This window comes from Narcine bancroftii, chromosome 14 (genome assembly GCF_036971445.1).
Source record: "Narcine bancroftii isolate sNarBan1 chromosome 14, sNarBan1.hap1, whole genome shotgun sequence".
In the NCBI taxonomy this organism is placed as follows: Eukaryota; Metazoa; Chordata; class Chondrichthyes; order Torpediniformes; family Narcinidae; genus Narcine; species Narcine bancroftii.
Genome location: NC_091482.1, coordinates 13,284,682 through 13,299,179, shown reverse-complemented (window position 1 = coordinate 13,299,179; position 14,498 = coordinate 13,284,682). Strand labels below are relative to the sequence as shown.

At 39.9% G+C, this 14,498-nt stretch overlaps 1 protein-coding gene across 1 annotated transcript in view; it reads right to left on the bottom strand.

Moving 5' to 3' along the window:
* ankrd13b (ankyrin repeat domain 13B) overlaps positions 1–14,498 on the bottom strand; it is a 234,888-nt gene that overhangs the window by 23,789 nt on the left and 196,601 nt on the right. Inside the window, exon 12 of the mRNA XM_069911666.1 lies at positions 13,171–13,323. Coding sequence (XP_069767767.1) covers positions 13,171–13,323 — 153 coding nt within the window. The remainder of the gene's footprint in view (positions 1–13,170; positions 13,324–14,498) is intronic.

Genomic DNA, 14,498 nt, shown 5'->3' with positions numbered 1-14,498 from the left:
CAAGTGTTTCTTTCAGGCAGACCTGCCATTCTGGAATTCCTGCTTATGTAAATTTGCACACAGAATTCCTGGTGCAGTCTCATCTCAGTCCTTTACAGGTGCACTAAGAGTTCTTTGTTCCTGTATCCACTAACTGTTTTGGGTTCCTCTCTTGCAAGAACTCAAACAGAAAGGTCAAGAAACCTACAGTCTCAATTTGACAAGAGGTGGGGTCCATTCATATATTGCTATCAGAATTGGAAGATTTAAGAAGTCTGGATGCTCCAGAGACCCTCTGTCTGGTGTCTGAAGATCGCTATCTGATCTACAATTCTACAAGTTCACCTTGTTTAGAGGGAGGGGTTAGATTAGTCAGAGGATTTTTGGTTTTTTTTTCTTTTTATCTTTTTTTAGATTAATTGGTGTAAATGGTTGTCATGGATCATATCATTAATTAAGATGCTATTTGCCCTTTGTTTATATAAAGGGATTGTTTAATCTTATCTATTTTCCATCCTGAACTGTATTTAGATATATTAGGAGAAAAAGATAAATGATTAATTACCATATTGATAGAATTTGATGTTTTAAAGAAACAAGTCAAATAAACAATTATGGATAGGTTTCTGATTTACATTATATGTTTTATATATCACATATATATATATATATACACACACACACACATATATATATATATATATACACACACACATATATATATATATATACACACACACACATATATTCACACACACACACACACACACACACACACACACACACACACACACATATATATATACACACACACACACACACACACACACACACACATATATATATATATACACACACACACACACACACACACACATATAATATATATATATATATATATATATATATGACCTATTGTTTGTTATATTGGATGACTTTGTATGTAGGATTTATATGTTAAACAATAAAAATATTTTAAAATGAAAAGAGAAACCTACATTCAAGGAGAGCAACTCCTGGATCATCTAACAGAGTCGTTCTGTGCTCCACTGAACAGAGCTGATAGGCTATTTGTTGAGATCAAGTCATGCCCCTCTAAAACAAGCACCATTCAATTTCCCCGTAATAATTAACAAGGGGAACATAAAATTAATAGTAATGTGCTTCGGTAGTGTTTTAATGGTACTGGCTCCAATGGGTCTAGCTCAGCTGGTGGAAGGAGAGGTCAGATCTACATTGGCTAATGCTCAGAAAAGTCACATTATCAAAATTTTAAAAAAAACCTTTTCACAAATTTGTGCCTGTAAACATTGCATAAAAACTGTTGATTGGAGCTTGTAGAAATCATTGGGGATCATCTCTACCAATTACAAGCAATTACAAGATAAAAACGACTGCAGTTATATGCACCGCACCCAGTTTAGAGCAAATGTATTTCATTTATATGGTTGCTGCAACGAAAAAAAATTCAGGAATTACTAATCTGCTTTAATTTTGTACCTATCTTTAAAAAAATTTAACTCTGAAGAAATCCATGCAATTACCATGGTTTAGAGTATAAAAGTTCATTATGGTCAAGCGTGGTTATCACCGGTTCGAATCCGATGCTGTCTCTAAGGCACTTTTGTGTTCTCCCTGTGTTTGTGTCTGTTTCATCCAGGTGCTCTGGTTTCTTCCCACCCTTCAAAATGTACAGGAGTTGTAGGTTAATTGGTATTTGGGTGGCCCGGCCTCATGGGCCAGAAGGGCCTGCAACTCTGCTGTATGTCAAAATAAACTTTCATCATAGTGAGGTAAAGTCAGATACTTCCTCTCGCATTTCACAAAGGCAGTGTTATTTGTTTATTAGTTTACAAATAAAATAAAAGCGGAGAACTGTTAATATTATTATCAAACTTCTAGTTTTGAAATAGTTATCACTCCGTTCATTTTATGCACTCTCGTTGATTTTTCAGAGGTTTAACCCTTCCTGGGCATCATCTCTCTGTCAGTCTGACCAGATGATCCCACTGGCTACATAAAAGCTGGGTTTTTTCTGTCTGACCAGCAGTAGTTTTGTGTTTTAGCAGAAATCCATTTCTGATTAAAAGCGGGATGCACTCATGAGACGAGGAAAATGTTATCTTTCACCACAAAATAATGTACCCCATTCTGGAAGTGCATTGCGTTTTTTATATACATTTGCTGGATCTGTTTATGACTGCTATTTGGTTTAAATCTCACTTTATGTTTCCAGCCATTGCCAGTATTTCTAACACTCTCTACCTCAGCATCTCTCTCTATAATATCCACCTAATGTTTCTGATGAGTTTCCATCACATTAATGTACAGATTCCTTTAAGTGGTTCCTATTCCAGCTTTCTTTAAATTTCAGATCTATTTACTGACTTGAACTTAAATTCCCCAGCTGCGCAGATGGGATTTGAATTATGTCTCTCGATCAGTGGTCCAGAACCACAGCCTGCTAGTCCTGAAAAGTGCCCATATCCCATAATTACTGCTGACAACAGCAACTTTTCAGATGGTTTACTACTCAGTGAGGCCAAAAGTAATGCCAGCTTTCCACCTGCTTTGCACCTTTCTACGTGACATTCTTTGGTAAGCCTGCATCAGATTCTAGGTTAGCGAAGGATAGAGCTTGGCTCTCGATGCTAAAAACAACTATCGAGAACATTGAGCACAGACAAAGGAAGTCAGCAATATAGCAGGTACTAATAGCCCATAATTACAGTCAATCTATCAACATAATTATTACAGATGACTCTCCATAGAACATTGACAAATCCTACATATGGTATCTCTTTTTGTTTATTCATGGGATTGGAAGTTATTTACCTGTGTCTAATTTAGCAACTGACTTGGCCATTTCAGACGCTGGCTAAAAATCAACCAAAATATGTGACTCTAGAATCACCAGAGATTAGAGCAGGTGAGGTCAGTAGTCCCCACATTTTTCTTAATGACAGGCAGTTCTCTAGTCTCCTTGATTTTTTTAAAATCAGATGATTTATTTTAATTTCTAAGCAAGTATGGTTGACGTAGCAGTTAGCGCAACGCCTTTACAGTGCCAGCAATTGGGATCTGGGTTCGAATCCTGTGCTATCTGTAAGGAGTTTATACATTCTCCCCGTGTCTGTGTGGGATTTCCCCCAAGGCTCCAGATTCCTCCCACCATTCAAAACATACTGGGGGTTGTAGGTTAATTGGGGTAAATTGGGCGGCACGGGATTGTGGGCAAAATGGCCTGTTATCTAAATTTAAAAAAATAAAAGTATGCTTGGATTTGGAAATATCCCAGAACCATTAATTCAGGATTTTCATTTAACCACTTATGCTTTCATATCCAAAGAATATTATATCTGGTATTTCTAAGTCAAATTATAGTTAAAGATAAACTACCCTCCTGACGTGCTGGGGAATAGTTCTGTCAGCTTCATTTCATTTGTCCGAGGAATTATCCTCAGAGAACAGGAGTTTACAATATAGACCTCTTTATCAGTGGAGAAACATCTCTCCAAGGCCGATGGAAATCTTATTAATATTGAGGTCAAAATTCACTGCACTCCCCAGTAAAGGTTAGAGATTTGGGGAAAAAAAACAGGTCTCAAGGGATTTCTATACCTGATGTACAGAGGTATCTTGTATAAAATACTACCTTACAATATTCTTTCATAATATCGTGTTATGAAGCTATATTTTTCCACTGAGCAAGTTCACTAAATGATCCAAATGGGGAATACTACTAGAATGATAAAACCATAGAAAGCCACAGATCAGAAACAGGCCCTTGGCCCACGTAGTCTGTACTAAACTATTCTTCTGCCTGGTCTCATCAACCTGCACATGGACCATAGCTCTCCATACCCCTCCCATCCATGTACCTATCCAATCTTCTCGTATATGTCAAAATCAAACCTACATCTACCAGCTCCACTGCCAGCTCATTCCACACTCTCATCATCTGAATGAAGAAGTTCACTTTTATGTTCTCCCTAATCATTTCACCTTCCATCCTTAACCCATGTCCTCTCGTTCTTGCCTCACCCAACCTCAATGGAAAAAAACCTGCTTGCATTGATCTGATCTATGCCCGTGATAATTTTGTATTCCTCTATCAAATCTCCTATCAAATCTTCCAGGGAATAAAGTCCTAACCTGTTTAATCTTTCCCTCAAGTCCTGGCAACATCCTTGTAAATGTTTCTGCACTCTTTCAATCTTTCCTGCAAGTAGATGACCAAAACTGCACACAATACTCTAAATTTGGCCTTCCCAACATGTACTAGTTTAACATAACATCTCAACTCCTGGAGTACATGCACAAAAATGCTGGAAGAATTCAGCAGATCTCGCAGCGTCCATAGGAGGCAAAGATATGTAACCAACATTTTGGGCCTGAGCCCCTCTTCAAGGTATGAAAAAAAAAGCAGGTAGGCACCTGAATAAAAAGGCTGGAGTGGAGGGAAGAAAGGGCAGGGAGTAGCACAGACCAACAGGCAATAATTGGACGGATAGGAGGACAGGAGAGGAAAGGTGAGAATTGATCAGGGGAGAGACTTGGCTCTGTGAAGGAAAAGGGAGAGACTGGGGAAGGGTGGGGTGTTAATGAAAACTGAAGGTCAATGTTAATGCCGTCTGGTTGGAGGGTGCCCAGATGCTATATAAAGTGTAGTTCCTCCAATTTGCAGTTTGTTTCTGTCTGGCAGGTCTGAGTCTATGGACAGATATGTCGGCATGGGAATGGTGAGGGGAAATGAAATGAGTTGCTACTTGGAGATCCCCACTATTGCAGCAGAGGAGCTCGATGAGGCAATCTCCAAATCTGAGTCCAATCTCTCTAATGTAGTGGAGACCATAATGGGACCACAAGGTACAAAAAATGATCCCTGCAGATTCACTTGGAAGGACTGTTTGGGGCCCTGAATGGTGGTGAAGAGAAGGTGTGGGTTAAGGTGTAGCACTTCCTGCAGACACAGGGGTAAGTGCCAAAGAGGCAAGTGGTGGGAAGGGAGGAGTAGGTGAGAGAGTCACAGAGGGAGCGGACCCTGCAGAAGGTGAGGAGGGGAGGAAAGTGGAAGATGTGTCTGGGGGTGGGATCATGTAGTTGGTGGTAGAAATGGAGGAGGAAATGTTAAATGCAGAGGCTGGTGGGATGGTAGGTGAGGACAAGGGGAATTCTGTCATTGTTGCACATGGGGGGAAAAGGGGGCCATGGCAGATGCGCAGGTAGTGTGAGTGGGCCAAATTACTGATCATAGAGGGAAAGGGTTTTTTTTAAAGAAGAAGGTCATCTCAGATGATCTCACATGGAAGCCATCATCCTGGGAGGAGATATGACAGAGAGGAAGGAATTACGAGAAAGGAATGGAATCCTTATAGGGAGCAGGGTTTGAAGAGGTGTAGTCAGGGTAGCTGTGGGAGTTGGTGGGTTTGTAGAAAATGTCTGTTAAGAGTTTGTCTCCCCAGATGGAGTCAGAGAGATCGAGAAAGTGAAGAGTATTGCTAGAGATGAACCAAATGAATTTGAGGTTGGGGTGGAAGTTGGCAGCAAAGTGAATAAAATTGATGAACTCATCATGGTTGTATGAAGAAGCTCTGGTGTAGTCATCAATTAAGCAAAGAAAGAGTTGAGAACCTTTGTTGATGTAGATGTAGCATGGATTGCTCCACATAGCAAAGAAAAGACAGGCATAATTAGGACCCTGGCTACTCCTTTGACTTGGAGAAATTGGGATGAGTCGAAGAAAAGTTATTGAGGATGAGGACATATTCTGCCAGAAGAGGGTGGTGATGAAGGAGACCAGTTGGATCTGTCATCGAGGAAGAAACAAAGGCCTTCAGTATAGGGGATGGAGGTGAATACCAATTGGGTGTCCATAGTGAAGATGAGGTGTTGAGTTCAGTTAACTGGAAATTGTTGGAAGTATGGAGGGCATGTGAAGTATTGTGCATGTAGATGGGGAGGGACTGGACCAGGTTAGCAAGGAGTCAAGGTTAGCAGATACCAGTTCAGTGGGGCAGCAGTACTCAGAAACTATGAGTCTTCGAGGACAATTGGGGCTTCAGATCTTGGGTAGGTAGAACCAGGCAGTGTGGCGTTGTTGGAAACTGCAAGGAAGATGACTGGAATTGATGAGTTCAGAGATAATACATGATGAGTTTTGGTAGGGTTGTGTTGAAGGTGTAAATATGGGGAGGTACATGAGAATTGTGATCTGGCTTCGGCCAGATAGAGGTTAGTGTGCCAGACCACAACAGTGCACCCTTGTCAGTGGGTTTGATAGGGAGGATGAGATCCGCCCAGAGTGAGTGGAAGGCCCGGTGTTCAGAGGGAATGAGATTAGAATAAGTGAAGAGAGTGGTAAGGAAGAGACTGTTAGTATCTCAGCGGCAGTTGGAAATATAAATATCCAAAGTGGACTGAAAGTCAGAATGAGGTGTACAGTAGGAGGAAGAAAGTGTGGGCGAAGGGGGACCGTGAGGCTTCTACTGAGGACAGAGCTTTCCGTCTCTGAGAGGAGAAGGTAAAGACCAAGCAGGCATTGGAGTGGGGACCAGTGGAATGGAGGGTGTCAAGGGTAGGAGGATAGGGTGGATCCAGGTGGGAGGGATCCAAGGAAGGAATGGTAGGCTTGGGGAAGTCGGAGTGGGGGAAGGTGAGAAGGGCCAGGGTGTGAGTATGTGATGAAGGCTCAGTTATCTAGGCCATCAGAGGCAGAGTGAGAGTTTGTGACAGAGACTCACTCCTGTAGATTGCCAGGGCCAAGTGGGAGTTCACAATGGAGGCTCGCCCAGAGCCAGAGTGGGAGTTTGCGACGGAGGCTCAGTCCTGTGGGACACCAGTAGTCACAGAGGTTGAAGTCTCAAGGTATGTGAGCTTTTGATCCTTAATGGACACCAGGTGAGTGTAGAATCGGTTGACTGCATGGATCCAGTGGAGAATGAAGTGTAGGGAAGGTCTATGGTAGTCGTGGCGAGAAAGTTTTGGAGCTATGGAAGTGAGAGAGTGAGGGTCTGCAGATATAAGTGCACAGAGTGTGGTCTATAGGACACAGTGAGAGAAGCGAAGTGAACAACAGTCAATTCAGCACATATACCTGAGGTCCTTGTGGGGGCCAAACTGGGAGGCCTGGAAACTGACCTGGCAGCAGTGGCATAAAGTCAGGAAAAATGATTGGCTGTGGAAGCCAGCCCATCATTTCTGCCACCTATCACGTGATCTCACCACCAGACACATCTTCCCCTCTACTTCCCTTTCCACCTTCCATAGGGACTACTCCCTCCCTCCCCCACTCCTCCCTTCCCACCAATCACCACGTTAGCACCTACCTCTGTGACCGTAGGAGTTGCTCCACTTGCGCTCACTCCTCCGCCCTCCCCACCTTTCTGGGCTCCAAACAGTTCTTCCAAGTGAAGCAACACTTCACTTGTGAATCTGCAGGTCATCTCCTGCATCCGGTGCTCCCATTATAGTCTCCTTTACATCGGAAAGACTGGCCACAGACTGGGAGATCGCTTTGTTGAGCACCATAGCTCTGTCTGCTGCAATATCAGGACTCTCCCAGTGGTAAACCATTTCAATTCCCTGCCCCATTCCCATGCCACTGCCAGACTGAGACCAAATGCAAATTGGAGGAACACCACCTCATATTCCATCTGGGCATCCTTCAACCAGGTGGCATTAACATCAACTTCTCCATTTTCCATTAGCAACTCCTCCCCTTTTCTTTCCTCTTCCTCTATCACTGTGTCTCCTCTCCTCTAATTCTCTCTCTCTTTCTTTTATCCCTCTCCTTTCCCTCCAGCTCTGCATTGACAGAGCCACATTACTCCCCTTATCAATTCTCACTTTCCCTTTCTTATCGATACCCAATTATCACCTTTTGCCTATTGGGTGATGCTCCTCCCCTCCCCATTTTTCCCTCCTCCCCCATCCTTTTTAATCAGGCACCCTGCCTGTTGTTTGTTCATACCTTGAAGAAGGTCTGAAACATTGATTATTTACCTCCTTTGGACGCTGCGAGACCAGCTAAGTTTCTCCAGTATTTTTGTTTTTCCACTCTAACCATAGCATCTGCAGACTTTCGTATTTCATTTCAACCTCTGTACTAAATAATTTATTAAGACCAATATGCCAAAAAATCTCTTTTCATCCTTATTTACCTCTGATGTCACTTTCAGGGAATAATTTATCTGTGTTCTCAGATCCCTCTGATCTAACGCACTCCTTAATACCCTATCATTTACCATGTAAATCCTACCCTGATTTGTCCTTCCAAAGTGCTACACCTCACACTTGTCCACATTAAATTCTATCTGCCATTTTGCACCCCATTTTTTCATCTAGTTCAATCTTTAAAAATCTCCATCACTATTCTCTACACCTTCAATCTTAGGATCATCTGCAAATTTTCTGACCTCATCTACCACATTTTCATCCAGATAATTGATATTGATGATAAACAGCAATGGAGCCAACACTGATCCTTGAGGCACACCACTAGTCACAGGCCTCCAGTCAGAGAGGCCTATGACTAATGACAGCCTTGTTTGTAACATAACCAAGGAAAGACAATGAAAAAGTGGTAAGAAATCAGAATTGTCAAAACTTTTATGGAAGATGCTTCTGGTAGAGCACAGGCACACTCAAGTCTACATTGGTCATGGGCTCTGCAGCAGTTGGCAACTGTTTGCAATTGGTTGGCTTTCCATTTTGATGAAGTACAACTGACAGAAGCACACATGGGCTGGGCAATGTACAAACAAAGGTAATCTTGGTATCAATTACATTATATCAGTTGGCCTTCAGAGAGTGGTGGCTGCATGGAATGAGCTTCCGGGAAAAGTAGTGGCAGTAGGGTCTATTTTGTCATGATTTTGTAGATTTCTATTTTCTATGTTCTAATCAGTGTTGGTGCTGCGCAATTGCTCAGCAAAAGGAAGTGTAAGGCGATCCTTCTATCCAATAACCTACAGGTCCCCCTTAGGAAAGGTGTAGTATCTGTTTGACCTCCCAATCAGGGTCATGTGAAGCCATAGATTGCAGATGGTGGATGGTTTTTACAAGCAGATTCTACAAATTGGAATTTATGACCCTAAAACTAAAAATGCCGGGCAGATGAATCTGCGGATCCACAGCCAGGTTTACTTGTCCAGTATTGGCACTGCAACTGAAAAAGGCAATGGAAAACCACTTCAGTATTTTTCCCTTGTATAATCATGAACTCAAAATCAACTATGGTCTCAGCTCGAAGATGGATCCTTCACCAAAGAAAAACGGGAGGAAACAACTACAATTCGGAGGGTCAGAGATTGTGATGGATGGAGAGACATTTGGAGAAATGCAGGTTAGGATCAATATTTATAGATTGGTTAAAATGTTATATAAAAACCCTAGTGTGAAGGTAGTCACTAATGCTCAAGTTTCAGCACCTTTTTGATTGACTAGATCAAGTAGACAAGGTTGTCCAATGTCGCCAGCTTTATTTATTTTAGCAATTGAACCTTTAGCTAAACTAATAAGACAAGATTCAAAGATTATCTGTATTAACGTGAACCAGGAAGAATATAAAATACATTTATTTGTAGATGATGTTTTTATTGACTTAACAGTCGTGTGGAACCACAGTTAAAAAAATTATTCAAATTAAATTACTCACCATTATTAAAGAAAAAAAGAGATGATATGGAAAGATGGAATACATTATTTATTACTTTAATAGGTAGAGTAAATTGTGTTAAGATTAATGTATTTCCTAAAATACAATATCTTTTTCAATTGATTCCAATTTCAATTCCTCAAAAAAATTTTAAGGAATTAAATGTTTGTGTTAGGAAATTTTTATGGAAAGGATTTCTTTGGAAAAATTAACATGGAGGTACGATTTAGGGGGTTTACACCTCCCCAATTTTATGAATTATTATAAAGCAGCCCAGTTGCAATTTATTAATGTAATGTATGGTTGAGACAAAATTCCAGCTCGGGTGAATATAGAACTCAGTAAAATAGGGGAAGCTTATTTTATTTATAAATGGAATTCAAGATTGTTAATAGCGAATAAAGAAACTCCTATATTGAAACATTTAATTGTGCTTTCGAATAAGGTTGATAAAGAGATTGGGGGAGGAGATTTAATGTCGAGAAGAACACCCTTATTTCAAAATAGATTTATTCCATTTTCTATGGGAAATCAATTTTTAAAGATTTGGCAATGTCATGGTATTAAGAAGATTGAAGATTGTTTTGAAGTGGGGAAATTTATTACTTTGAGTAGAATGAAAGGGAAGTATAAGGTATCTGAGAACACTAGACTTATTAGGTTACAAATATTTTACATGAAAATTTTGGTCAAGATCCGTTATTGCTAGGAGAGACAGAGTGGAGTCATTGTTGTTTAATGGAGATACAAAGAAATTTACTTCAGCAATGTATAGGTTGTTACAAAAGAAAGCTCAGAAAATAGGGTTACATAAATCAAGACAAATATGGGAAGTAGATTTAAATAAGCAAATAGATGAGTGCAACTGGATGGATTTATGCAGAGAAAGTATGAAATGTACAATAAATGTGAAGTGTAGGTTAGTACAATATAATTTTATTCATTTAATTATTTGACACTACAAAAGTTAAATAAATTGAACCATACCTTTTTGGATTTAAGTTTTAGATGTAGACAGAAAGTTAGTAATTTAATAGAATCAATAATGGGGATTAAATTCCCACAGGATTCAGTTATTTTTACTAGGTGATATTAAAGGGATTAAACCTAAATTAAAATTGAATATGAACCATGTGAAGTTTGTTCAAATTGCTTTAGCAAAAGGTAGAAAATGTATTGCCATAACTTGAAAGTCTGATATAGATTTGGGAATTGAGAAATGGCATGCAGAAGTTTAGAGATGTATACCACTTGAGAAAATGACACAATTTAAGAGATAAATATACATTCTGGAAAATATGGTGCCCGTATTTACAAAGTGTTGCTATGAATATTTAAATGAAACTCAGACATTCACTTTCTCCTAAAATAGGTCTCTGCATATTATAAAAACCCTTAGAGTGAGGAGTACTTCTGTCGAAAATCTCGTCCTGTTTTTCTATTTTTCTTTCTTGTTTTTGTAGGTGGTTAGAGGGGTTAAATAGGTGGCCTTTCTTTTTTCTTATATATACATGTATTTGTAATGGATTTGTAATATTTTAAAATAAGTGAATTTTATTGTGGTTTTAAAATTTATAAATAAAATGTTTAAAAAAGATGGAGAGATATGATCGTCCACACCGAATGGCAAGGCACCTGAATGAATGATGTCATATGTTAAGAGGGAGAGAAATAAAAATACAGCCTTTCTGTGAGGCATTAATTCAGAAGTCCAGTGAGATCATTCACATCACAGAAGGAATTCTGGTTAGAGAGAGAGAATGGTCGGTAGATGGGAAGCCATTTCCAAATTCTGTTAAATTATGTGTTGCATAAGCATGGAAATAAAGTGGTATTGATGTATATGGATTAGAATGTAATCTGTTGGAAACCAGTTGTTGATGGTATTTAAATTAAACACTTCCTGGCCAAAAAAAGCCCATTTTTGAATATTTCTATCAACAACAAAATATCAGGAATTCTTTAGTGGAGAGTACTTCTCCAGCAATGGCTGACTTGGTCATGACATCCTACAATCTCATAACTCAACTTCAGGTGATAAAGATGCAAAGTATATTATGACTTTGAATGCATGGCTAGAATTTGCTTTACAGTGGATGTTTTTCAGCTGGCAACATGAAGGGATTTTAATTTTGCAGGGATAGAGATTACAAAGAAAAGATAAATTCCCATGCGATCAAGACTCTAATATTTCATGAGACCACAGCTTTCAAGTTCTTCACATCATGCCCACAAAATGCAGGTTAGAAAAAGTAGTTTTGGCAAAGGATGCTACCCTTAGTAAATACTTGCTTCTGCACATTTCACCATGAAGCCCAGTGGGATTTAAAGGCAGATCAAAACATACACAGGAGAGGAGTGCATCACAATTTTTCTGCAGAGAAACAAAGCAAGGCAAAATCATATTAAAACTTGGATTAGAATCGTAATAGATTTGCTGGAATAAAAAAGGATACGGTAAAATCATAAATAATTGAATAAGTAATTGGCTTTGTGATTAAATATTTATCTGCTCTGCCAACATTTTAACTCAATGGGGGTAATTTCGACTGTAAAATGGGTAACAGAGAACCAAAATTCTGGTTTATACTTCTCAAATCATACTTACTACAATAAGAATTAAAGATGAGAGGACAAGTAAAATGAATTGACGCCAAATGTGACTTAATGGTTGGAATAATAATAAGCGCCACACATTGAGACAGGGTTGATGTATAGACTGCAGATAACATTGAACAATAAGATTTTGCTTCCTGAACACTTTTGGGTGCATTTTGTGAATTTTGGGCGCTGATAATTAAAATTGTCTAACATTTTTCCTATCACATACCATTACATTTTAGATATAACTGTTTTTGTGATATTTCAAATCTACTAGTATATTGCCCACAAAGCAAGCTGTTTTGGTCAGTCCAAACATGCCTGGTCGTGCACACAGTGCGGGTGCTACGCAAATGTTGTCTTCGGCCTGGGCACGCTTCGTCAGGATAGATAGCAGGTATAGACCACTGAAGCAACTATAGAGCACTAAACTACATTCAGCTGATTGACAACAGGCATAGAATACCACGAAGTGCAACGTGCCGTTGAAAATTAATTTTCTGCATTCACGATTGGACATCCTCCTGGCTGATCTTGATGCAGACAGTGATGGACATTGTGAAAGGTTTCACCAGGACTTTGCAACCATGGAAAAGCATATCAGAGCAACTGGAATCCATCATTGCTAGCCAACTATTGTTAGACACTGACACGAGGCATCAGATGCTGAGTATAAATTAAAACCAGCAGCAAAACATTTTTAGGTCAGTTGAATGAGCACAATATGTCAGCGTCGTTATGCGATTAAACAGGCTAAATTCAATAAAAGTTAATTTAATGTTTCTCCAACTTCCTAAGTGATACAGTAAATCTGTTTAGCTTGAAGTTGGCTATCATACTCCCCAGAATTTTTTCAGGAAGCAAACCTTTTGGAAAAAAAAATAGTTGGCCAGTGTAATTAATCACATACTGTGGCTTATTATAATACTTACTCATGGAGCTGGAACTGCTCACACTGGATGTGTCACTACTGGGAGATGGGGCCTCACTGGTCGGACTGTTTCTGATGGAGTTCACTGGCTCATCAGTACCATTCAGGTTTCCAAAGGTGATACGAGCATTCAGGATGTGGAAAATTGGAATTTCTGCAGAGAAGACGTAAACATTGTTCTCTGTATAAATCTTTTTAAAAACTTCATTTGCAAGTCAACATTTGAATTCAAAAACTTATTTCCTAATGGAGCTGCAATTCATAACTGTTCAAATAAATGGATTTCAGAAGAGAAATGCTTGCACTGGTGGAAGACTTTGTCACGCTCTCGAGAGAAGTGACCCTTGCTGCAAGAGGAATCTGGGTGGTCACTCTTGGCCTGAAAATTCTCACGTTAACAGGTTTGCATCAGTAATGCTACTTGAGGATTTAATCAGGAATAATCATTTTATGAAGAGGAAATTAATATATTAAGCTCTGTCCCTCCCATTTCAGCCTACCAGTTTGTGCCACCCAATTTACACCCAATTAACCTATAGCCCCCAGTACATTTTGAACAGTGGGAGGAAACCTGAGCCCCCGGGGAAAACTCGCGCAGGCATGGGGAGAATGTACAAACTTATTACAAACAGTGCAAGATTCGAACCCCATTCCCGATCACTGGCGCAGTATAGGTGTTCTGCTAGGGGAAAACCAGAGGTATATGATCCAGTGATCATTGGGGGATCAGAGATGGAGAGGATGAGCAAATTTAAATTCCTGGAGGTCACTATCTCGGAGGAACTTTGCTGGACGCAACACATGAATGTGATCGGGATGAAAGTATGTCAGCGTCTCTACTTTCTCGGGAGTTTGTGAAGGTTTGGTATGACATCAAAAATGTTGTCGAATTTCTACAGATGTATAGTGTGCTGACTGGCTGCATCATGGTCTGGTGTGGAGACACCAATACCGCTAAACAGAATTTCCTGCAAAAGTTAAGTCAGTGCATCAGAGGTAAAACTCTCCCATCATCAAGAAAATATACATGGACCACTGCCATTAGAGAGCAGAAGCAATGATCAAGAATCTGTACCACCCAGGACAGGCTCTGTTTTCCCTGCTGCCACCAGGGAAGAGGTATAGATGCCATAAGACTCGTACCACCAGGTTCAGGAACAGTTGGTACTCCTCCAACCTCAGAATCCTAAGCTACTAACTCAATGAGAGCCTCATTGGTGCACCATCAATAATCACAAAAACTGAGGGGCTTTTATTAACTATAGACTGGAACAGCCGTCAACCTCATTGACTGGTCAAGGCAGAGTGGAATGGGGAGTATGCAAAGGG